Source organism: Archocentrus centrarchus, chromosome 18, assembly GCF_007364275.1.
Source record: "Archocentrus centrarchus isolate MPI-CPG fArcCen1 chromosome 18, fArcCen1, whole genome shotgun sequence".
Lineage (NCBI taxonomy): Eukaryota > Metazoa > Chordata > Actinopteri > Cichliformes > Cichlidae > Archocentrus > Archocentrus centrarchus.
In genome coordinates, this window is record NC_044363.1 from 11,859,234 (window position 1) to 11,883,154 (window position 23,921).

General features: G+C 41.6%; 1 protein-coding gene across 1 annotated transcript; it reads left to right on the forward strand.

Annotated features, from left to right (window-relative positions):
• Positions 1 to 1,444: 1,444 nt before the first annotated feature.
• Positions 1,445 to 23,921, forward strand: LOC115797268 (protein FAM160A1-like). The gene is made up of 18 exons (XM_030753797.1): positions 1,445 to 1,581; positions 6,437 to 6,503; positions 7,755 to 7,999; positions 9,462 to 9,654; positions 9,738 to 9,959; positions 10,531 to 10,693; positions 10,783 to 10,894; positions 14,335 to 14,436; positions 14,891 to 14,947; positions 15,077 to 15,163; positions 15,720 to 15,887; positions 15,977 to 16,056; positions 16,422 to 16,594; positions 16,671 to 16,782; positions 18,070 to 19,400; positions 19,852 to 20,030; positions 20,124 to 20,244; positions 21,218 to 23,921. Exons 3-18 carry the CDS (start codon positions 7,895 to 7,897, stop codon positions 21,448 to 21,450), a joined length of 3,438 nt encoding a protein of 1,145 aa, XP_030609657.1. The 5' UTR covers positions 1,445 to 1,581; positions 6,437 to 6,503; positions 7,755 to 7,894; the 3' UTR covers positions 21,451 to 23,921.

The window sequence follows — 23,921 nt, forward strand, 5'->3', positions numbered from 1 at the left end:
TTTATTTTAAGTGAGGTCACTTTGTGAAGCAGCTGATGAGCAGCTGGCTTGGATCCAGGTGACCTGGTATTATTATAACAGCTCAGATTAACGCCCCCTGCTGCCCCCCAACACCAGACTTTTCCATCCTGATTAACAAAGCTTCGTTAAAGAAGAGAGGGGAGATACTGTGTGTGTGTGTGTGTGTGTGTGTGAGGGGGTGGGGGGTGGGGGGGTTGCCCTTTTTTCTGTTCACATTGTGACGTCTCCACTTGAGGAAAAAAAGCAGGTGCATCACTGAGCTTTCATAAAGACTTTAAGCATTAATATTTATAATCCTACTGTAAGGATTTAAGGCCACGTCTCAGTTTCATGTTACAGTTATTTGTTGATGTTGAATTCAATTACTAATGAAACCTCTCTATTATTAATCAACAAAAACTAAAGCATGTTAGTAATGGCTTATTAATATTGTACTATCCCAAATGAAATTATGATGTATTTCTTCAGCATTCACTGATTTTCTTCACATGTTTAGCGCTTCAGAACAATATATTTTGAAGTAAAAATAAATTACTGTAAAATTTTAGTATTTGCACTTATACTTTTAACTCTGATGTAAATATTTCAAAGATGTATAAAAAAAAAGATTTAAAATACAGTTCTAAAGATGCCATAGAAATGATGGGAAGCGCACAACATAAGACAGAGAGACAGATGACATTCACACCTCTGGGCAATTTAGAATCACCTGTTAACCTAACCCAGTATGTCTCTGGACTGTGGGAGGAAACCTGTCTCTCTCTCTCTCTCTCTCTCTCTGTCTCTCTCTGTCTCTCTCTGTCTGTCTATCTATCTCTCTCGCTCATCCTCTGCTGTCTCTCTCTGTCTCTCTCCTCTCGTTTGGGGGGATTCTCTCTCTCTCCGTGCTTCTCTCCTCTGTGCTCGTCTCTCTCTCTCTCTCTCTCTGTCCTCTCTCTCTCTCTGTCCTCTCCTCTCTCTCTCTCTCTGTCTCTCTCTCTCTCGTCCTCTCTCTGTCTGTCTCTCTCTCTCTATCTCTCTCTGCTGTCTCTCTCTCCTCTCTCTCCTCTCCTCTGTCTCTCTCTCTCTCTGTCTCTCTCTGTCTGTCTCTCTCTCTCTTCTCTCTCTCTCTCTTTCTGTCTCTCTCCTCTCTCGGTCGTCTCCTCTCTCTATCTGTCTCTCTCTCTCTCTGTCTCTCTCTGTCTGTCCTCTCTCTCGCTCTCTCTCTCTCTCTGTCTCTCTCTGTCTGTCTCTCTCTCTCTCTCTCTCTCTCTCTCTCTCTCTCTCTGTCTCTCTCTCTCTCTCTCTCTCTCTCTCGCTCCCTCTGGTTCTCTTTTGGAGGCGTGGCGTTTACCATCTGTGGGCGTGGTTACGTCTTACCTAGCGCCCGGCAGCTGAGTGATTGACAGCTGAGCCGCTTAAAGCCTCAGAAACGCGGCAGCGCGCAGAAACAGGGGAACCTGACCGCTTTAAAACAACAAACCTCAGGATTTACGCACGTTTTTGGACCGTTACGCGGCTTTTAGCAACTTATTTTCTCAATTTGGGAATAACAAGCAACAGTTCAGAGAGGCAGCCGAGGTAAGAAGCGACTGGCGCAGTTTAACCGGTAAAAGTGCAGATTTATTATGTTGTGATTAACAATGTTTTCATGCTGCAGTGTGGAGGGACTTTCAGGGGAGCGTTAACTCTCATAGAAAGGAAATAAACAAATTATGATGGAAAAGACAAAATACAGAAACAGAATAAAGTGCTGAAAAACGATAGAAGTAAGTTTACACCAAGAGAATATGCTAAATATGGCTTCAACAAACTGCATTCATGGACCAGATTATTGCCAAAACATTGTTATAACAAATAAAAATGATAAAAAAGTAATTTTATTTAGGAGAAACAAACAGCCATAAAGAGCCTGGAACTGTTTTATGTTGAAAAACTGTTTTGCCAAGTGGAGAAAGAAGTATGTAACTAAGGTACCAAGGCTATAGTATCCCAAGAACCTTAAAATACCAAAGTAAAAATACTCATTATGCAGAATCATATACAATATTAGTAGATCCTAATTATTGATTCAACTTTTATTGGCCGACATACTGCTGCATACCTTTGTCTATAACAATATTATTTATAAGTATGTTTTTATGATTGTTTTGATGATTTATGATTGTTTTCCAGTATTGTGTGAAGAAGCTTTACAAGCAAACGCAGCCAAAAACAAAACCATCTCCTGAGACTCGCAGTCCGCTGTCTTCCAGGATGTTTTCAAACCTGCCATTTAAAGAGGAAGGAAAGGCCTCTGAAATCCTTTGACGTGACTCAGAGCTGTCGTTTCACTTGATTTGAATAGATGTTCATACCTTTATTATATTGTTAATGTGCCAAATAAGAAGTAATTAAAGCTTTAAAATAAATGGTTTGGAGTGCAAAGAAAACATTTGCATCCAAAATTTAGTGGAGTAGTCACAGAAAGTAACAAAGAAAGGCTCAAAGCACATTAAAACCGCATACTTCAGGAGCATAACTGAGTGAATGTATTAAGCTACGTTGCTCCTCTGGTTCTGTCCTCGAGTGGAGTGGCATTGCTGGAGGGACCGAGTTTGCTCTCATGCAGACTGAGATGAACAGCAGATTAATATCAAAGATATTATAACAGAGACACAGCACTCAATCCTGAAGTGAATTTGGGGAATTTCTGCAGCAGCAAAGATTGTAATAGAAGTATACGTAACTTCCAGGAAGGACAAACATTTATAAAACTTTATTTTGGGGAAAATCAGGAAACTTTAAAAGTAGTTTTTCATCTGTTGATTCTATACATGCAATTTTTGTGTCTTGTGAGCATTTAAATTAAAGTTAAATTCCCTGATGTCTTAAAATAGTTGTCCAGAAAACTGCCTGGAGGCATTACCCACATTGCTGCAAAGTGGGAAACCTTGCTTCTGGAGGGACTTTGCTGATAAGTAAAATAAAAAATAAAACTATATACACAGGTGTTACAGTGGGATCTGAGTCCTGAAGCTCTAATCTCTAATCAAAGAGCTTTATCTCATCTTGCATCGACCCTCCAGATAAGGAAACACAGAGTGTCCCTGCACTGTGAAAAAGCAGCCAGGCACTAAACAACTCAGTGTGCTCCAAACGCCTCCACCTGCTGTGACCTTTCTGAGGCTTCCCCTAAAGCGTGAAACCTCACCAAATACAGGTGCGGTTCCACTCCATTACAATGCTGGTAAACCGGTAAGTTTGTGCTGGACGGTCAAAGGTCCTCATTAAGTTTGACCCTTTAACACTGAAACTGGATGATAAACAATGAGCAAAGACGGTTGCTGGGTCACAGATTATGTGATCCCTCTCCATCCACGTTTCTTGAGATAAGTGGACCTTCTCTGCTCATTTCCAGCTCCATGGTTTTATTCTTTCATGTGCTTCTTATGATTCACAGTTTAAAAAAAATCCTGTTTATCTTTATTTCATCCCAAGTCTTGGTGCAGCCCCTCAGTTCATCTGCTGCCTAAATCAAGCCATTTTAACTTAAACTGTCCTCTGATTGGCTGCCCCTCGTCAAAAGGGGGACAGTGACATCTGTGCCTGAAATGACCATATTAAGGAAATCTCTCTGTGACATCATACAAAGCCAAGAGTAAAAAAAAAAAAAAGCTGTCCTGTCTGAAGTTTGGTTTTTAGAGCAGTCTGAGCTTTTGGCGCTCAGGGATCACTTCTACATACTACACTGATATTATCTGAAGCTTTGGTCATGTTTAATATGAGCATCCACCACTATAACTGTACATGACTGAAAAAAAGGAAAGGTATAAGAGCTCCTCTCTAATGTAGGTTAACTTTTTGTGCTTCTTAAATGCTTCCACTTTGCAATAATACCACTTACAGCTGACCATGGGATATGTAGGAGGGAAGAAATTTCACAAACCTTTGTGAAAATGTGAAACTATTGGCTGGAGTGATATAACTTCACAGCATGTTAATAAACAGACATGCAGAAAAAAAGAAAAACAATTTGACAAGAAAACATTTAAACAAATAAACTCAACAAAAAAGAGGACTCACTGGAAACCATACTTTATTCAGGTGTACATTTTCAGTAGAGTTATAATAGACACATGAAGTAGCATAAAAATAATAAGTAATCCTGGCACTATTGGGCCATTATCCAAATTCCCTGGTTGGTATTTGAGAATAAAGTTCAGTTAAATGCATGTAAAAAACAGCAAAATGATTATGGTGAATAGTTTTAGAGAGCTTAAAACATTAATAATGAATAATTAATAGTTCAACTGGATGAAATTCAATGTTAACTCTGATATTTTGTAACAAATATTTTGTTGTTTCTGAAATGTGAATATATTTACTGGTCCAGCGGCTTGTCGTGATAAATCGAGCAATTTGAAGACATCACTGTGATCTGATGAGCAGATCAATTGATAAAAACACACCATTACACACGGCCTATTCTCTCAGTTTGGTATGAGGACATAATAATCAGATGTTTCCCTCCAGAAACAGTTTTCCAACCACGTTAGCTGCTGCTCTTTAGCTTTCGTTTGGAAATGACTTTAAAAGAACAAGAATGCAAACAAAGTCTGCTGCAGGTCTACCAAAGATTAAATTTTGATTTCCACATCAGGCTTCAGGACATATCCTGCTGAAGTGCCATTAAACAACACAGCGAGGTGTTTTTTTAAAATTTTCATGGTCAAAGCTCAATCAGCTAAATGCCTGAAATGATTTTAAAACCAGGTCAGAAAGGACTTCAGGTCAAGTCTCTGTGTGTGTGTGTGTGTGTGTGTGTGTGTGTGTGTGTGTGTGTGTGTGTGTGTGTGTGTGTGTTTAATCCCTGGTTTGTGTGATGGCATGTGACCGTCTGACACACACAGAAAGAGCCGGCCTGGGATTAAACACCACTGTCTCATCTCAGATTACCTCTTTTTTTTTCTGAAATGAAGTCAGCAGCTGCAGTTCCTCTAATGACCACTTGAGGCTCCAAATGTGACTCTACAGTATCTCCATAGACTCCCAGTTTAAAATGCCAATATTTACAGCTTAATAATTACTGTACTTGGGGAGGGGGGGGGGGGGGGGGGGGTCCTTTTATCTCATCCATCTGGATACTGTTAATTTAGGGGTGTGGCCGCTGTGATTGACAGGTGTCTATAGAGAGGTTAGCTGTAGTCCAGTATCTGCTGATTTAACTCAATGAACTGGACCTTTCTGCAGTTTGACACCGTTTATTGTTAAAGCTTCTTTTAACTGCTGCCTTATCCTGAAAGGGGTCACCACAGCAGGGCACTCTACATGTTTAATTTAGCATTTGTATACTGGACCAGGGATCGTTTCCTTGTTACATAAATGTGTAAATCACCACATTACGGAGCCATGTGGAGCATTATATTGTAATTATCTGAAAAATAATATAGTCTGTTATTTAGTACTAGTTAACAGGTATCTGTAAAGTTTATGGATGCAGGTTGCTGGGTTTAGTTCATAACTTAGCAATACACATTCTTGTTCAAATATGGTCGTTTCTAGCTCCACAAAAATAACACAGGAGAGACCAAACTGCTGGTACCACAGGTATTTGGACATTTTTGCTAATTTACTTTTATAAAAAAGTAAACTGATGTAGCTTCATTGATTTCGTTTTAGTTCTGACTGCCTGAGGAATTAAAGAAACAAGCAGTGGGGGTAAACGGGGCCAAAAGAAGTTTTTGCCCTCTGGCACTGATGGAGTGATTTAATGTTTTATAGGCAGGTCCAAACTGAGATGATAACTTATATTAGGGCAGCACAAAAACTGCTTAATTTGTGTTTCTGCTCGAGACTTTTCTGTAAGCTTTTCTGTTTTGTTTTTTTTTTTTTTTGTGTTTATGCACAAATGGCTATTATGTAGCAGTATACTGTAACTATCTCTATATATGCTACAAAGTGAAGCCTGGACAATATGCAGCATCTAAAACTCAGAGTTTTAAATGCTGCAGGTTTCTTTAATCATACAAATCTCTCCACAAACATGTCATGAGCTAAGAAAAGTGTTCATGCTCCCAACATGTAAAAAAAGCTCAGACTTGTCCTCACAAAAATAGGCACAAACACACACACCCAATCATATCAACTTGGCGATCAAGGCAGGGAATTGGACCAAAATCCTACTGTTTATCCTACACACACACACACACACACACACACACACACACACACACACACACACACACACACACACACACACACACACACACACACACACACAGATTAGAGTCCCAGATGGTTAAGGATGGATTTGTAAACTGTGTGTTTGTGTGTTCTTGGTTAACTCATGTTGTGGGGACATAAATCAAGCCCGTACATAAATGCTTACATTTACTGAAACAGTGTAAGTTGATGTAATGGCCTATGTGTGTGTGTTTCTCTCTCTCTCCTTTAGGACTGCAGGGAGCAGGCTCGCTTGTCCATGACATCACAGTGGCGGCGGCAGCAGCAGCAGCACAAAGGTAGTAGCAACCGTCCGGTGTTTTCCTGGAGACCTCCATGGGAATTCATGGAATGTCCTGGAACGCCCAGGGTGGGACTTGATGTCATTTTTCCTGTTTGCTTGTTTCAACTGACAAGCCTTACATCCTGGCTGCTGCTGCTAGTTTGTGGACACACACACAGAGATATACTGACACAGAGTAAGGACAGAGCTCTGTGATTGTGATGGTCAGATTTATACAAAGTTAAAATAAGAGGATTTCCTCCTGAAAAAATCCTCTGTGATCAGTGACCTCTGGTTGGAGAGTATCAGTGCTTTACATAAGACATTAAGACTAAACATAAAAAGAATCAGAAAGCACATGACTACATGCAAAACCAAAAACTTTAGAGGGAAGATCATCAGTCAGATGGATAAAAATCAAAAACTGGGAGACTCTTGCAGTACTCTTTCTGTGGTCACTTCAAAGGTGGACATCACAAATTTCCATTACATTAACAGACATGGCTTTACTGGACCAAGCACAGCTTAAAATATATTTGGATTACTTTCCTGCAGCCTCAAATCTCTGGAAGTTGATTGTCATGATGTAGAGAAATGAACCGAATCCAGCGGCTGCCTGGAAGGAAGCAAACTAAGCTAAAAATATACTGTATTCTTTGGTCATAGATCACTGCACCGTCAAAATTCCAGCAAATGTCACAGTGGAGGAAGTGTGGCTTCTTAGTGCGGCTGCTGTACTTAGATTGAAGTCCTGGTGTGACCACTTGAACCTGCACTTCTGCTGTTTCACCACAGACGTCAAACTTGCACAGAGAGCAAACATAAACTTCTGTGTCAAAATATTCTGACTTTAAAGTCAGGGGGTCATCATGGATGATGAGAGTTTTAGGCTGCGCCTCAGAGACCAAACAGGGCTTTTAGTCAGTCTGCAGTGTTGTGAAGGAGCATCAGGCAAAGGTCAAAGGTGATTTCTAGTATGCGGTTGTGGTTGTGATCCATGAACTTGTCCCCCACGGTCAGACCGTCAAGGCCAAGCTCCACCATAACATCTTGAGGTGTCCGAGGACAAAGACTGGGAAATAAAGACCCAAAATGTAGCGTGTAGCACCATGCCATCATATGCCAGCACACAGTGCATTAATAACATGAGTTTTTTTAGCCACTCCAGTATAACTTTCACCCACCATCTCCCCCTATAACCCCTTTAACCTCATTAATGACATGAACAATTCAAATTTTCCTCTCTGTCCTCCTTCACCTTCTGCAGGCTAGCTGCTGCCCACCAAGCCCAGGGCCAGAGACTGATCCTGGGCAGAGAGAGCCAGGTAAATGCCCCCCGGTCCTACCATCAGACAGCCCCCACGCACTGAGCTGGATCATGCTTTAGCTGCCTGACAGTCAGTCAGAATGATGGCCTCTGTAGTGATCGGGGGACATCGTAAGAAGTCCCTCACTTTGAGAGGCGTGGACCCAGAGACCTGCATGATTGTGTTTAGGAACCACTGGGCCCAGGTGATCAATTTACACTCTTCCTACAGCATGTTCATCCCCATCGATCAATCAATGCAATGCCTCACAGACAGATTAAGTTACTTCACTGACATGTTTTTAGTCTCTGTCTCTTCTGCCTCCCTGGCCTGACCTCATTTCACTCATAATGACTGTGTGTGTGTGAGTGTGTGTGTGTTGGCATTACTGGTCAGACTTTGGCCCTTAAACACAGGCTCTATTTAGTACAAATCGCTCTCTATTGCCGCCAAGAAAACCCACACACACTCTGCATCGCCTGTGCGTGTGTGCAAGTGTTTGTGAGTATGTGTATGTGGTCCTTGTCTGAAGCAGCTGAGGTCAAAGGTTAACACAAGTCCAGACAGTGAATTACATTCTTGTTTCATTCATCTCTTGTTCACCCCCTCCCACAGCTATCTGTCTTCTGCTGCATCTTAAATGTCTTGCAACAATAAAATTCTCATGTTTATACACAAATAAAAAAACTGTAATACATAATTGATTTATCGGTAAAACTGTACAATTTAAACAAATCTTTCAGTTAAATTAACATATTGGTGATTTGTTCCATGCAGTTTAAAATATAATTGTTACTGAAAAGAAATAGGTGTGTATAAAATTCCTTTGGGACAAGAGATTTGAATTGGGTCTTATCTTGACCTTTTTAAAGGCTCATTTTTTTCTTTTTTGTTTGGTTAAATTTAATCACCACACGTACATTATTATAGAAAGGTCATAGTTTATTAAACTCTGACTTCTGCATAACACCAGCAGTCATTTTAGTCTGTTTTTATAGCTGCTCTGTTTCACTTAAATCAACCTCCACTTTGTTTTCCACCTTGGTGCAGTTCATATTTGCAGATGTGAACACAGTAATCGCAGTTTGAAACAAACTCCCGAGCAGTTTGTTTATGATGAGAATGTGATCTGACCTCAATCCAGCCCAACTACCAGGTGTGCTTTGCATTCTAGGATACAGCAGAGTATCACAGATGTACAAAGCACACAGTCTGTAAAAATAAAGTAAATTCTCCATGTTATCCATTAGTTCACAACAGAGCACCTTCTTCCTATATTTACTTTGGTTGCTCCTACCACAGACACATTTGGCCAATAAATGGACTGAACATTTTCACGTGGTTTATAGTGACACATTTTGGTTTTTGCTTCAAGTTTTCTGCGAGTGAAAAAAAGCCAAGCCACCGAAAAAACTTACCAAGTGATTTAGACCAGAGTATCCATCCATCCATCATTCAGTAACCATTGTCATTTATTGGAGCCAAAAAAAGCTACATTTTGCCCACAAAATGTAGGAAATTTGAAAAATATATACTGGTCAAAATTGCTCAAAATGACTTCTCCTTTAACGTACACTGGAGGAGGCACGTTTTACTGTTAGTGAAAAAGGTACCATTAAAAACGAACGCAAGTCAAAATAAAAACACGTGTTTCTGCCTTTGCTCAGGTGGTGAAGATCCTGGAGAAACACGAGCCGAGTCGCAGCAGCACCAGCGCGCTGAGTTTCCTCACAGGTCACGGTAGCAGCGGCAGCAGTGGAGCGTTACGTCTCGGTCCCATCCCAGCTGATGAGGCCAGCGCCGTCCAGAACTACGTGGAGCACATGCTCTTTCTGCTGATGGAGGAAGAGGCGGGACAAGGTAGGAATAAAGAAATCATGTCTCATTGTGCGACAAATCCTGTAGCATACCGGGTCTCATGGGTGTTAACGCACTGGTACCAGGGGGAGCGATGGGTCCGATCTTGGAGTTTGTGGTTCTGGAGGGCGTGATGGAGAGGCTGTTTCTGTGGAGCCTGAGGAGACAGTTCACTGAGGACATGAAGCTGGAGCAGCTCAGGATGTACCAGATGCTTCTGTCTCAGGCCAAACAGCCTCTGCTGCACCACAAACCGGTTCTACGCCCGCTCATGATGCTGCTCGCCTCCTGCGCCGGGGCTGCAACTGGTGAGTGGGAGGTGAAAGTGCTGAAATGCATAAAATTTGACTTTGCAAGCCAAATAAAGGTTACGATGATCACTGCGCCATCTTGTGGTACAAAGTGGTACTGCATTAAAGTGCAGCTCAGCCTAAATTCAGCATCAGCAGTTATCTCTTCCATACAGTACATGGATGTTTTGGATATAAAGTAGGAGAGGGTGCTTAATCGATAGCTTCAGTTAGTTAAGGAAGATTTTAAACTACTTTTAGACTCAGCTGTTTACAATAAGCACATTTAAAAGTAGCTGAAGTTTCACTTGATGCCTCATAACGATACTGTGGAAAAATAAAAATAAGTAGCAATTCACACAGCAAACAAAGAAAGCTATTTCAAACAAGGTCATACAGATTTTCTTTGACAGACACTTTTATTAAATTGCTCCATCCAGCCCTGTTGGAATCCTGCAGTTGGCTGAGCTTTCTAATGAGATCAAAGTGGGTTTAAGTGGTTAATTATGAGGCTGGAGGTGTAGCCACTGGCCAGTAAGACATTTAATTGCTTACCTGATCTTTAAATCACCTGTGTTTCCCCCTACAGACACCGGTGGTGTGGTGGAGGCGGAGCTGGTTCTGCTGTTGAACCAGCTCTGTGTGGCTCTGGTCAAAGATCCCTCTGTGCTCGAACTGTTCTTCCACACCAGCGAGGACCAGGGAGCCGCCAACTTCCTGCTCTTCTCCCTGCTCATACCATACACGCACAGGTGGGTGCAGTATGAGTATAGACACACAGGTAAATACATGCACTTCAGAAGTGTACAAAACCCACAGCTTTATGTTATCGCTCTCTCAGACAGGGTTTGGTAGGCCAACAGGCCCGAGATGCTCTGCTGCTCATCATGTCTCTGTCAGCCTCCGAGCCACGAGTCGCTCAGCACATTGCAGAGAACACGTACTTCTGTCCTGTAAGTAAACAAACACACAAAGTCAAGCATAAAAACCTCTTTTAAATGAACAGCATAAAAAGATAACTGCTTAGGAATTACAGACATTTTTATGCATTTTCAGAGGCTCAAAACTAACAGGATAAACTAACATCATTTTAAATCAAAGGGTTGTTTTTGATACTTGGATGAAAATCTTTTGCGGTCAATAACTGGCTGATGTAGAACCCGCGATTGTCACCAAATTCTGTGTTTCCTCCCTTCAGTTGCTGTTTGTTTGTGGGTCTCTCTGTATTCAGTTGTGTATTTAATAACTGAAGAGCTGCTCTGTCGGGTTGAGATCAGATGACTGACTTGGTCATTGAAGAATTTGCTTACTGTATTGTGTTTGCAGTTTGCTTTGGGTCATCATCCATTTACACTGCGAAGCCCTGATTTTCTTTCTAAAACTGAGAGCCGAGTGCAGTGCAGCCCTGCACACGTCACAGTTCCTCCTGCTGCTTCTATCATCAGTCTCATCATCAATAAACACTAGTGACCCAGTTCCACTAGCAGCCATACCTGCCCATGCTTTGGATCATGAGCTGTTTCTCCCCTTTGCCATACTTGATTCTTCCCATCATTTCTGTACAAGGTCATCTTGGTTTCATTTGTTTCTCCTTTTCTTTAACAGACTCGTTCAGGCTCTTTCAGATGTTTTCTGGCAAACTCTAACCTGATGTTCTTGTTCTTGACTGTAACCATGTGTTTGCACTTTGGTGTAAACCCTCCATATTTCCATCTATAATTCGATTTAATTCCATTATGTCTCTTGAGTTTAGTCATTGACAATAATACCTCTCCCTCCACTTGGCTCGATGTTGTAAAGCTAAAGAAAAGTAAAAAGCTGCCAAGTTCAAGTTGAAATCAACTCCAGATTTTTCATCTGCGTTGGTTGTCATCAAATAATAAGGGAACAGGCCTCACTGGGCCAGAACTGCTTGTTAGTAACTATCCATTTTTTTTATGAGCCTCTGAAAATGTGGGACTGTGTATAAAAGCTTTTGTAAACCCTCTCGAATAAAAGCTGAAAGTCTGCACTTCAGTCACACACTGATTGTGGTGGTCAGTGTTGGTGTACAGAGGCAAAACTCCATGAACTGTGTCTTTGTCCAAAACTGTATGTGTGCCTGAATGTGCACAAATGTTGATGACGAAGGATGAAGTGAGCAAGTCCCGAGATGAACTTTGCTCAGCACTGAGGGGAGAGATTGAAGTGACAATCAAAATGAAGGAAACTGCTGATTGACACATGACAGGGTCATAAATTAATTAGAGGGTTACCCAGGCAACTGGAGCTCTTGATTTCTGTAACTATTAGCCATAAAGTGACTTGAAATGTGAATCGCTTCCTGTGTGGACAGGGCTTTGGGGGTTTGCTCTTACCTCAACCTTAAAACAGTGATGACAGGTGAATGTGGTGAAGGTCAAAAGAGGACACGGTCAGTACCTACAACACTGAATAAGATCAAAATGAAAGGGGTGATAGGTTAAGACAAGAAGGGGCTCTCCTTTCTGTGTTTGCATTATGCTAAGAAACTGGGAAGAAACGGTCACGTGCATGTGTGCACGCTGCCTAGCCTGAATTTCTTGAAACTTGCTCGAGTGTGAAGAAATCCAAAGAATTTCTGCTCAGATGTTGATAACGTTCATTAATACCACAAGCTGCATGGAGAAGGAGAGAAATGAAAGGAATTAGGAGACTAAAAAGGCCCCTTAAGAGCCCGACCCTTGATCATTTAACAGATTTTTTTATGAAACAGATGGCTGTTTAATGAATACAATCAGTAGTTTTTGAACACAGTGTATGAGCGCTTTCCCCCATTCATCTCCTCTCTGCATTGTAATCTCATTAGCACAAGTTATGCAATAAACTAATGAGCTCATACTGCTTCCTCGGGGACTGCGTGTGAGGGATATGGAGAGAGAGGAGGAGCGGAAAACTGAGGGAAAACTACAGTGGAAAGTGACAAAGGGGGCTTAGGAGGGAAACCCGGAGGAAAAAACAAACGCAAATAAGAGAAAATAAAAACATCTGGAGAAAAACTTGAGTCACTACAAAATAGAATAAACCTTAATATTAATAAGGCTTATTTGAGGCTACAGTGAGTTACAAGCAAAAGTTAAAGCAAAAAAATTTTAAATATATAGAAACTGAAGAACATGTTTGTGTCCTTCAGCCATGTTGGCTCCAAGCCTGCCAGTTTCTGACTGTTTGTGAGAGAGAGAGCAAGGATAGGGGTGTAATATATGAGAGGGCGAGCAAAGACATCTGAGCACGTGCCGCGCGTGTGTGTGTGTCTGTGTGTGTGTGTGTCAGATTTAAGCCCATGTGACCACACGCTGACCTCAATCTTTATGCAGAGAGCAGATTAGTAAATCAGCGTGAGATTGGCTCCAACACAAAGAGGGATTAGCAAGTCTGCACATGATTGGACGCCTGCCTGATTGCTAACGGGACCCGAGACCGCAGCTGTTGACGACCAGCGCCACCGCTGCCGCTGATGCTGATGTTGATCATCTTTGTCTTTCCTGATACCTCAGTGCTGAAGGCTAAAATCTTTTTTGTTTTTTTTTGTTTTAGGTGTCAGAAATTCAGATTAATAATTTAAGACAAAAAGTTCTCAGTGAAACATTTTGACAAAAGGAGGGAAACAGAAGGCAGGAGGAACTGGAGGATATAGAAACACAAAGAATCATGACAAAACCAACAAATATGACTCGGACCGCGACAGTTTATGTCACAAGTGGGTTCAATGTTAATGTGAATTTTAGCAGGCGGGATCTAATTTTTCCAACTCCACCATGAACTTGGATGGCAGTAGAGCATTGACTGACACTGCAATTAGCAATCTAAGTGTCAAATGTTTCCAGTTTTTCCATTCCAATAAAGTTGGATTGGATTGGAAAGGAATAACTGGAAATATTTAGGAATTTACTGGGACCAGAAACTCCAGTATATCCAGTTTCCTGTATAAGACAAATCATGATTAATAAACATTTTTTAAGCCAAAGTGGCATCTGCAGGCTGCTGCTATGGAAGCTTGTTTCTGCCACTTTTTTCATCCAAAATTTCTCAAAAGTTTGAGTTAGTAAGTCCAAAAATAATAACCCAAAATTATATTTTTAAATTTTACAATTGCTGATGAATGTTTTTTTCAGTGGTAGAAACAAGCTTCCATCTGTTTCTCTTTATTTTAAGGTTTTTTTTTTTTTTTAAATCTTATTAAATGACTTACCAAGTCTACCAAAAAAAAAAAAAAGATCAGGGAACCATTTTTTATCTTCTAGCCTTGTGTGTGCACTGATTCTCTGCTAGTTGTCTACAGAACGTAATTTTCATGGAAACCTGTGTGTGTGTGTGTGTGTGTGTGTGTGTGTGTGTGTGTGTGTGTGTGTGTGTGCGTGCGTACGTGCTGTAGGTGCTGGCCACAGGTCTGTCTGGTCTGTACTCGTCTCTTCCAGCCCGGCTGCAGGTTTACAGTGAGGACTGGCATTACCTGGAGCAGGCGGACTGGCAGCAGGTAACAACCACACAGCAGCGGGGTGACAGGATGAAATCATGAATGAATGAATCCGTGACAGCAAATGAAGCAACAGGGATAAGAAGGGGTGCTCCCTGCCCATCTGTACGTGCACCTTTTTGTGTGTGGAGTGCTTGTGTTGCTGTCTTTGTCAGGTTTCAGTTTTAAACCACTGAAGCAAAGATTTTGACTTGCCCTACCTCCCCCACTTGGCCAGAGTTCTCATCCTATCAGTGCAGCACTTGTGTGCATAGTAAAATAAATGTAAAGTGCTGCTACTTTGACTACAATGGCTGCCTGTAAAATGTGCATAATCAAATATGGACAAGTATGTGTTAGATAACTATATGAAAATATAAAACTATATTAAGTGAGTGTACAAATCAGGGACTGACTGAACGAGAGTAAATGAATGAAAAATGATCTCACTTTTCCCTCGTGTTTGGGCCAACAGGTTCCTGCTCTGGTCCACTTCCTGCACTCACTGGACTTCTGTAGTGCTGTTGCCAAGGTAGCATACAGCACACGTACTGCTCACGCACACACACACACACACACACACACACGCACGCACACACACACACACACACACACACACACACACACACATGCACACTAAGCGTGTCTTTGTCTGTCTCAGGTGGCTCATCCCTCCATCCGCTTTCAGCTGCTGGGTTACATCTACAACGGCTTCCTCGTGCCTGTACTCGCTCCGGCTCTGCACAAGGTACCACAGCTCATCAGTACACTGTAAGAAATGTCCCTGATAAAGTTCAGTAAAGTACAGGCAGCCAGAGCTCTCAAATGAAAAGAATGAAAGGAATGTACAGACTGTAAGCTCTTCCATAATCATTAAAGTCTAAGTCAAACTAAACTGAAAGAAGCTATGGGAAACATTTTTATTAATGGAAATAAAAATGAAAAAAAAAAAAGACTTAAAAAACCCAACTGAAGCAGTATCATACATTTATGTGCACATTTATTTTAGTTTAGTTATTTTGCATACAAACTAAACTAAACTAGATGCTGTATTGTTCTATATCATTGCATAACATCCAACAGTATTGCACTGGTTTCACAAAAACAGTAAAGACTTTGTAGTTCTGTTGTACATCTGGTCAAATAGGACCAGACAGGACACTTTCCTCGTGCTCTACATGTAATCACAGGAAAGCTATTAATACAATATTTTTAATGTTAATCTAGCAGGATAAAAACATCTGCATGGAATAATTATTTAATCACATCCTGGTGTATGCAGTCATTTGTCTTTGTGTGTGTAGCTGACGGTGGAGGAAGTGATGACCACCACAGCGTACCTGGATCTGTTCCTGCGCTCCATCTCTGAGCCTGCCCTCCTCCAGACCTTCCTGTCCTTCATCCTGCTGCACACACACGACAGCGTTCACATCCTGGACACACTGGTCAGCAGGGTCAACACACCTTTCCAGGTACTGACACACTCATCTAAAACTATGTGCAGCTGCTTCATGATCTGTCATTCAGTAAAAGAGATGACCTTTCACCTTTTGTCCATCAGTTGGGCACGGTGTCGCTGGCGCTGTTCAGGACTCTGATCGGACTCTTCTGTGAAGATGTGATGCTGCAGCTGGTCTTCAGGTCAGTCTAAGAGCAACTCACAGACACATATCTGTTAATTAGAGCTGATTAACGTGGGCTAATAAAATGCTGAACTTTCAGGTTTTTATCGGCAAATCTGCTACAGTGTCCAAGCCCCTAATTTTAAGGTTCACCAGTATCCAGGTGAATGAGCTGTATAATGTTCACCCACAGAGACTATCCATAGAGGCCACCACTGTGAGAATAGTGTGGCCTAGGATGTTCAAATTCACAGCATACACAATTGCTGTTCAAGCTAGACCCATCAAACTTCACACACTTGTGGCCACTGGAGAAACTGCACCTGCCTTGGCAGTTGTGCACGGTATGCTACGACTAAGCGTGACTTCTCTGTGCCTCCTCAGGTATCTGATTCCCTGCAGTCACCTGAGCAGGAAGCAGCGCTGTTCCTTAAAGCAGAGGGATTGTTATTCCTCCAGCGCTGCAGCTTTCCTACTCCTAATGCCCTCCTGGTGCCCTGTGCAGCTCCAAAACTCACCCACACACTCAGAGCACATCCACTGGCCCAAAGGAGCAGGTCAGTACAGTTAAAGTGTATGTATAAATAAGCAATTACCTCTAACATACTGACCTGAAATCTGTGTCTGTGTCAGATCTATCAGTGTCAGACAGTGTTGGTTACTGCCGTGGTTCAGACTTCCTGATGGATGTAAACTACCTTCATTACCTCTGGGATGCCCGCCAGGCTATCTCCACTGCCCACAGGTTAGTGTGTCTTTCTTCTTCTGCAAAAGGACTACAGCGCCACCTGGCTTTGATTATTAGAATTAAATGCAATTTTGGGGGATTTCTCATAAACTGCATCACAACATTTATGGGGAAACAAGCAGCAAACCGCAGTGAGAAATGGTGAAAAATTTCACTGTACCATCTACAATGACATTAAAGGGCTATTCTATTCTATTCTATTCGATTCTATTCGATTCTATTCTATTCTAATAGTGGTAAATTGTTTTAGAGTGCCATCTGTTGGTCAACATGCAGTATTACATTAGTAGTAAAAACCCTAATGGAAGAATGAATGAACATCTACAGCTCTTGTTACTATATTAATTATTGTATGTTCTTTACCTTACAGTAAAGCACCTTGAGTTTGTTGTGACTTGGTGCAATGCCAGTGGTGCAATGCCAGTGTTAGTGCACTGCTTTTAACGTTCACAGTTCCGCTTTTTAACCACAGTTAGATAAACACATCCTGTATTCAAAACCAGCAAGAGATCTCTATGGTAGGAAGCAATGAAGTATTTGTGGTGGTGGTGGTACTGCAACAATACATGTGGCCACATTAGTCTGTTTCACTTTTTATCTGGTGGTGAAATCAATATTAACATAAAAAAATTATATCCTTATTATAGCTTAATAATCTTAGGCTAATGTAAATATTGAAAAGATGCAGGAAACAAATCTTTTTACACTCTTAGTGTAGCGTGTTAGCATGCTAACATATGATAATGAGCGAATAAAGTGCAGATGAGGCTAATGGGTATGTCATTAGTGTTTCACATCTGAATGTCTTGGCCCAAAAACTTGCACACACTCACAAGCCACAGGATTAAAACCACTATACTTGCTTAATGCTTTGAAGGCCCTGCTTGTGTCACCAATAAAACCCACACCCTGTTGTCCATATCCTGACCCATCAAAGTATGGACACAAGGTGAATGGACTGCACTGGTGGTGTTGCCTTTTACTGGGACATTGGCAGCAGATCCTCCATCAGTGGTGACCAAATGATCAAAGCAAAGAATGAGTAATAAAGAATTTGTGAATAAATATGCCTACTAACAGAGTACTTAATGTAAGCACTGTATATAATGGTGCCTTTGTGGCAACACTGCTCTATGCCTGAGCATCACTGCTCAGTGATAAATGTAACATACAATGATGTTTTGTGACATTACTGTGACAGGTCTTATGTTTCTGGAACTGATCCAGTAAGAAACATGTTAAACACAGAATATCTGATAAGTTCATTTATTTATTTTCTTGCAGGGTGTGCCGTTTATGGTCAGCTCCTTATGACGGCATCGACCCTCCACCTCAAGAGTATCGATCTGACACACCAGGTGACGACATAGATGATGAGGATGAGTTCGTACAGCGAGTCAAGAGTGACTCCATAGGCTCTTTGGTCATCAGTCCTCCCCCTTCTGCCCTCTCCCCCACACCGTCCTCTTTAGATAACTGCCAGGCAGGGAGAGCCAGCTCTGCCCTTGAGCTGGAGTGGGATGACATCTTTGCAGATGAAACTTCCTTATCTTCGGCAGTGGTAAATATGGCAAATGGCAGCATGTCCGTGGAAACCGATGGGTGTATTTTTCCTCCAGCACCTCCCCCGCTGCCTCCTCGACACATCCAGGAAATGCGTCGCAATGCGACCAAGCTGGTGCACGGCTCTTACGTAGAAGAGTCTGAATTTCAGGACGATGTCCTTGTCTATGATCTTGTTGCTAAAAAAGATGCAAAGGCGGCCATTTTGGAGCGGATCATGGTGGCAAATCGCCGATCCCGTGGGAGCATCTCAAAAGGACAGCGAATTTCAGCAACAGCATCAGCAACAATGTTAACAACAATGTTAACAACAACAGGGAGGACGGTGATGGAAACGGTAAATACCATTATGTTGACTAGGAGGAGGAGTGAGGATGGAGGCAAAGAGGAAAGAAGGAGGAGTGAGGACTGTGGAAGGGAGACGTGGAGAACAAAGGAGGGAGAAGAGGAGACGAAGAGGATATTCAGTCACAGAGGGTCCCTGGGAGATCAGCTCTTCACCAATGGCTTCAATGTAAAGAATCCCATCATCGGCGAATGTGATGAGGCGGATGATGACATAAAGTCTTTAAAGCAAAACTGTGAACTGAATGACTTCACAGCTCATGTCAATCACACGACTACAGCACATCAGCAACACATACATCACAGCACACAAGCACCCTTGCCATGTTTAGTGACAAACGCTTTAATCAATGGCCATTATGAATCTGAACCATGTGACCTTCCCGTTTCTCCAAGCCCGCCTGACAACAACACGAACAACAATAACTTCCTGTCCCAATACCGCGAGCTCATGCTCTCATTAGGGGTGGAACCAGACTGTGAGGACATCACAGATGACACAGACACATTCAGCAAACGCGTCCAAGTGCTGAGACAAAAACTTGAAGAAGACGAAGAGGAACTTTGCACCGACTTTATTTTTAGCTCCTTGGGGGATGATGCAGAGGAAGAAGGAGAGGTCGAGGTGGAAGAAGAGGAAGAAGAGGAGGAGGAGAGCAGGACAAACATAAAGAAAGGCAGCAGGAGACACGGAGTTCCATTTACAGGTCTGTGCTTGTGTGAAATTTAAAGCCGCTTCACTGATTTATTTGGGTAGACAAGTGGTTTCACTTCCTGTTGAACTTAAGTTCATATGCATATTTTTACAAGGCAGAATGAGAAAATGCCTGTTTTGTCACAGATACATTGGTTTCCCCAGCAACTGCTTTCCAACAACAACTACTCTGTGACAACATTGCTCTGTGGTCACAAAAAAAAAAGTAAAACACTGGTCTACAGCCAAAATGATCCCAAAATAAACGGAGTCACTGAAAATGAAAGTGATGCTTAAAATTGTTGGTTGGATTTCAGCTCTTAGACCAAAGGTTCTTAACTGAAAGCTACAGTCATTGTAAATACAGAATAAAAACATGAAATCCTGTGACGTTACCTGTTTATAAAGGTAAAAAAACCCCATTATTCTACACAATAAATTTGCTCTTTACACACACTCACCAGGTCCGTTCATCAGTGTGCTGTTGTCCCGGCTGGAGAACCTTCTGGAAAACTCTATTGCTGTGAACCTGCTGGTGACAGGCATTCTGGCCCAGCTGGCATCGTACCCGCAACCTCTTCTGAGATCCTTTCTTCTCAGCACAGACATACAAAACCAGCCCAATGTTCGCACACTTTACCAGGTAGCAGCAACATATGTAAGAAATCTGATCCATGCAATTTGATTTCTTTGATTAAAATATTAAGTTCATTTTCATTCCTGTGCACATCCGCAGGTGTTGGTGTCGGTGCATGCTCAGATAGAGCGTTACGTGATGGCCAGACCAGACTATCCGGCTCTGGTCACTCAGGCCTGGAGATTCTTGTTGGCCAAAGACCAAGACGGCAAATTCAGAGGTTAATAAAAAGACATGTATAAACAGGATAGAAAACAACATAGCTTAAAATTGCAAAAAAAAAATTTTTTAGAGAGTCTGCCTTAGTTGGACATTGTGACACAAGAACAGGCAAGAGTCTCTGTGATCCATATTGACAGCAAGAAAGAGTTGCATTGGGACTGACAAGGATCGACAGGATCAGGATTAAGGATATGGAGAAACAGCTCAGGTTTGACAAAGTAAGAGTATAATGCTAAGAGGAGACACTTTTTATATGCGAGGGGTAGGTTATTGAAGATAGAAGAGTTAAAGGAGAAGACCAAAGACGTGAGAAGAAGATGTACAGGCTTAACAGAGGACAGGAAGGACAGAAAGAAATGATCCACTGTGGTGACACTGAATGAAAGTAGTTTCAGTGCTGAATGTCCAAAGGTGAAAAGTTGGAACTTAAATAAAACCTTTGGGAAACTTGACAGTTTTTAATTTCACCAACTTATTCTGGCCATGCCAACAAGCATGTTAACATTTCAGCCTTTTCGTCTTCATCAGAGGAAAACTGGACCAGAATAAATTTAAGTAACTGAGATTTGTCAACCTTTTTACCTTTGGCTGTTCAACATTGAATGCAGAAGAATATAATGGACGGTGGAACCTTTTTCAAAGATTGAACCAAGAGAGAATGGCTTGGTTATCCTTAGCTGTGTTTTTAGGCAGGATAGAGCTGGGCTAGGTGTTTCCACCCAATTTGGGTCTTTATGCTAAGCTAAAAGATTTGGGAGCAATGTCTTCTTGTGTAACTTTTCAACAATTTAGGCTTGAAACAAACTAATTTATAGATGATGTCAGGCCACATCTGAAAGTGTACACGCAGTCTCTTGTTGGACTATTGCTACTCTAACATTAATGGCTTTACAAAGCAAGAATAATTATTGGAAGGTTATAAATAGAAAGTTTTTCAGTCCTCAGTTTGCAATGCCTTGTTTCTCCCTCAGAGTGCCTCCAGTCTCAGGGCGGCGACATCATCCTGAATCCGTCGCTTCCCAATGGCTCTGTGAAGAACGCTCTGCCTTTGCCTCCTCTCATTGTCTTGCCCCCCTGTCCTACCATACCCCCTCAAGCCAAGAGCCGAGTCTTCGCCATCATCCTGTACGCTGAGTTCCTGAAGGAGCTGGCTGCCATTGCTCAGGAGCATAGCATCACTCTGGACTGTTCTTCTGAGGAGTAACAAACAAACAAACAAAACAATAGTTCAATTGTGAAAATCTGCCTGCCAGATTGCTGCTAATGAGATGAAGGACCTGCTGTGGCTTCCAGCAGAGGACTGAGCTCCAAGGAGGATACATGTAGCACGAACTACCTTCCTTATCGAGGATTAATACATGTGAATAATCATATTCATATTATGTGTATATTCCTGGCAGCACTTGAAAAGTTGATGCTTTCCCCATGTGACTATGATCGATATTTATAAAATGATTTGAAGGAGATTATTTTGAAGATAAATCAGTACTGAGTTTTATATATTTGTGGGATCTTTGAAAATAGTTTTCTACGATATTTTCTTAAATCTTTGCACAGATTTGTTGAGGTGTAAAAAAGTTAAAGATTTGGTTCAAAATGCAGCGGACCTTACTATTCCTCCAACTCAGGATGGACAGCATGCTGCAGAAACTAGCTGAACTAACCTTACATGCACTAAAGTGGCTTTACAAACACATCTAAAAATTATAACCAACAAGTATCTATCAAACAACTCAAACTTTCTACACTATGGTTTCACATCCGGTGAATAATTTTTTTGACCAGTGAGAATAAAAGAGGGATGTAATTTTTGAGTCTGAAAGGTGAAGTCAAAGTGGAATTGTCTTAAACCTGCAATCTTTTTACTGACCATCGGGGGGTGCTACACGTGATTGCAAAAAACTACTGGTCCTTTAGATGCCTGTTGAAAAACATCCTTTGGCCCTGACCTCAGCAAACACTTTCCTGATGTTCCTGTTCATACAGAATAAATTATTAAGCCAGTTTTGTAAGTTATGGTTCTTATTGTGGTCAGAAAAAGCATTACCCAGGTTCATCTGCTCATTCAGTAACGGCAAGTCGGTACCACTCAGAGTTCCTTGGTTTTATAGACGTAGTCATATCCACCCTTTGCTTCCCTGTTTCAAAACACTGAAATGTTGAGCTTGGGGCTTCACAAACCAATGGATGACGTCACAGCGGCTACATCTGTGTTTTATGCCATCTGTGGTTTATGGCAGTGACAAACTTTGTGTCATAGATGTATACATCATAAAAGACAAGTGTAGACACTGTGGTGTGTAAAGTCTCATTGTAAAGCCAAGGCGAGTGTATACATCATCACTTTCCCATAGATGTCTACACAAGCATTAGATTGAGGAGGTTTGAGGTGCTTCAACATTGACTTCACTTTTCTGACCTGGAGGCTTCACCCATCTTTGTATATTCAGTTTGTGGCCATAACAAACAAAATAGAGGAAAGGGTTGTCGCAGATGGTACAATTTATACTTGTTTTGTCCCCCAATGATCTTTCACTAAACCTGACCCCCCCACGCTTCAATCAACTATGTCACAGATTAAAGGCCCCCACACAGGATGGAAGCCCGTGGCAGGAAAGTATAGTTCATGAGACTTTTTATCAGATTTTATACTTCCTGAAGACACTTATCTACAGCATAATCAGCTACACCACTCTGCATGGAGGAAAACGAAGCTGTAGCATTAAATAAATGGGCGCTTCATCAGTATTCTCTTTCTCATTAGTGTCCTAAACATCAGTATTTATATACCAAGCACTGAGTGTTGTGGGATTAAGCACCTCACTGGTCTTTTCTGTTGTTTTATTACCGTTTATATTTAACAAATTGTCTCCTGTGCTTCTCAAAGCCATTCCGAGTGTCCAATAATTGATTTTATTGCTTTTTGTGGCTTTATTTCAGCATTTTCAACCAGATGGAAGAAACTGTAAAATTCAAAGAAAGTGATGGACAATCTTTGAATCTGTATCTGTGTCAGGGCCCCTGTGATCAGCCGTGTCTTCCTGTTTCAGTTTTTTTCTGATGTATTTATATGCAAGTAAACACGCAGGTAAATAACAAAAGCCTTTCTTCAGCTGACTGAGATTTTAGTGCAATACACAACGATGCAAACACAGTGGATTCTACTTTCTCCCGCAAACATCTGATGTTAATCTGTCCTTTAAACTTTTGTGAGTGTTTTGTTGTCGCTAATGTAGCGTTTTAAATTTCACGTGTCTCTTTAAGATGATGTTCTCTGCTGTTGTGATCCTGCCGCGTTCACTTTACTGAGCTGTGGGAAGGAAAGGAGATTTGAGTTCCTGATTGCATAAGATTTCATTCGCCTCAGCTTTAAGGTGGAAACAATAATCAGTGATCTGACTTCCTACACGTTAAATCAAAAATAAGAAACCACTGCTCTGAAACCACCACTTCACTCATTTGCACATTTTCTGTAAATGCATCTGTTGGTTTCCCCTCAGAATGCTGAAGAAACCGATCAGCAACATTTAAACATGACCTGACTGAACGCTGAGGCAGTGCTGCTGATGTCGATGCTGATGTGTGTTAACGCTGCCACCTGCTAGTTAACATCTGATGGGACACTTTTCTTCCTTTTACTTGTGTTTCATGCCCTCTTTTGAAATAAATTATTGC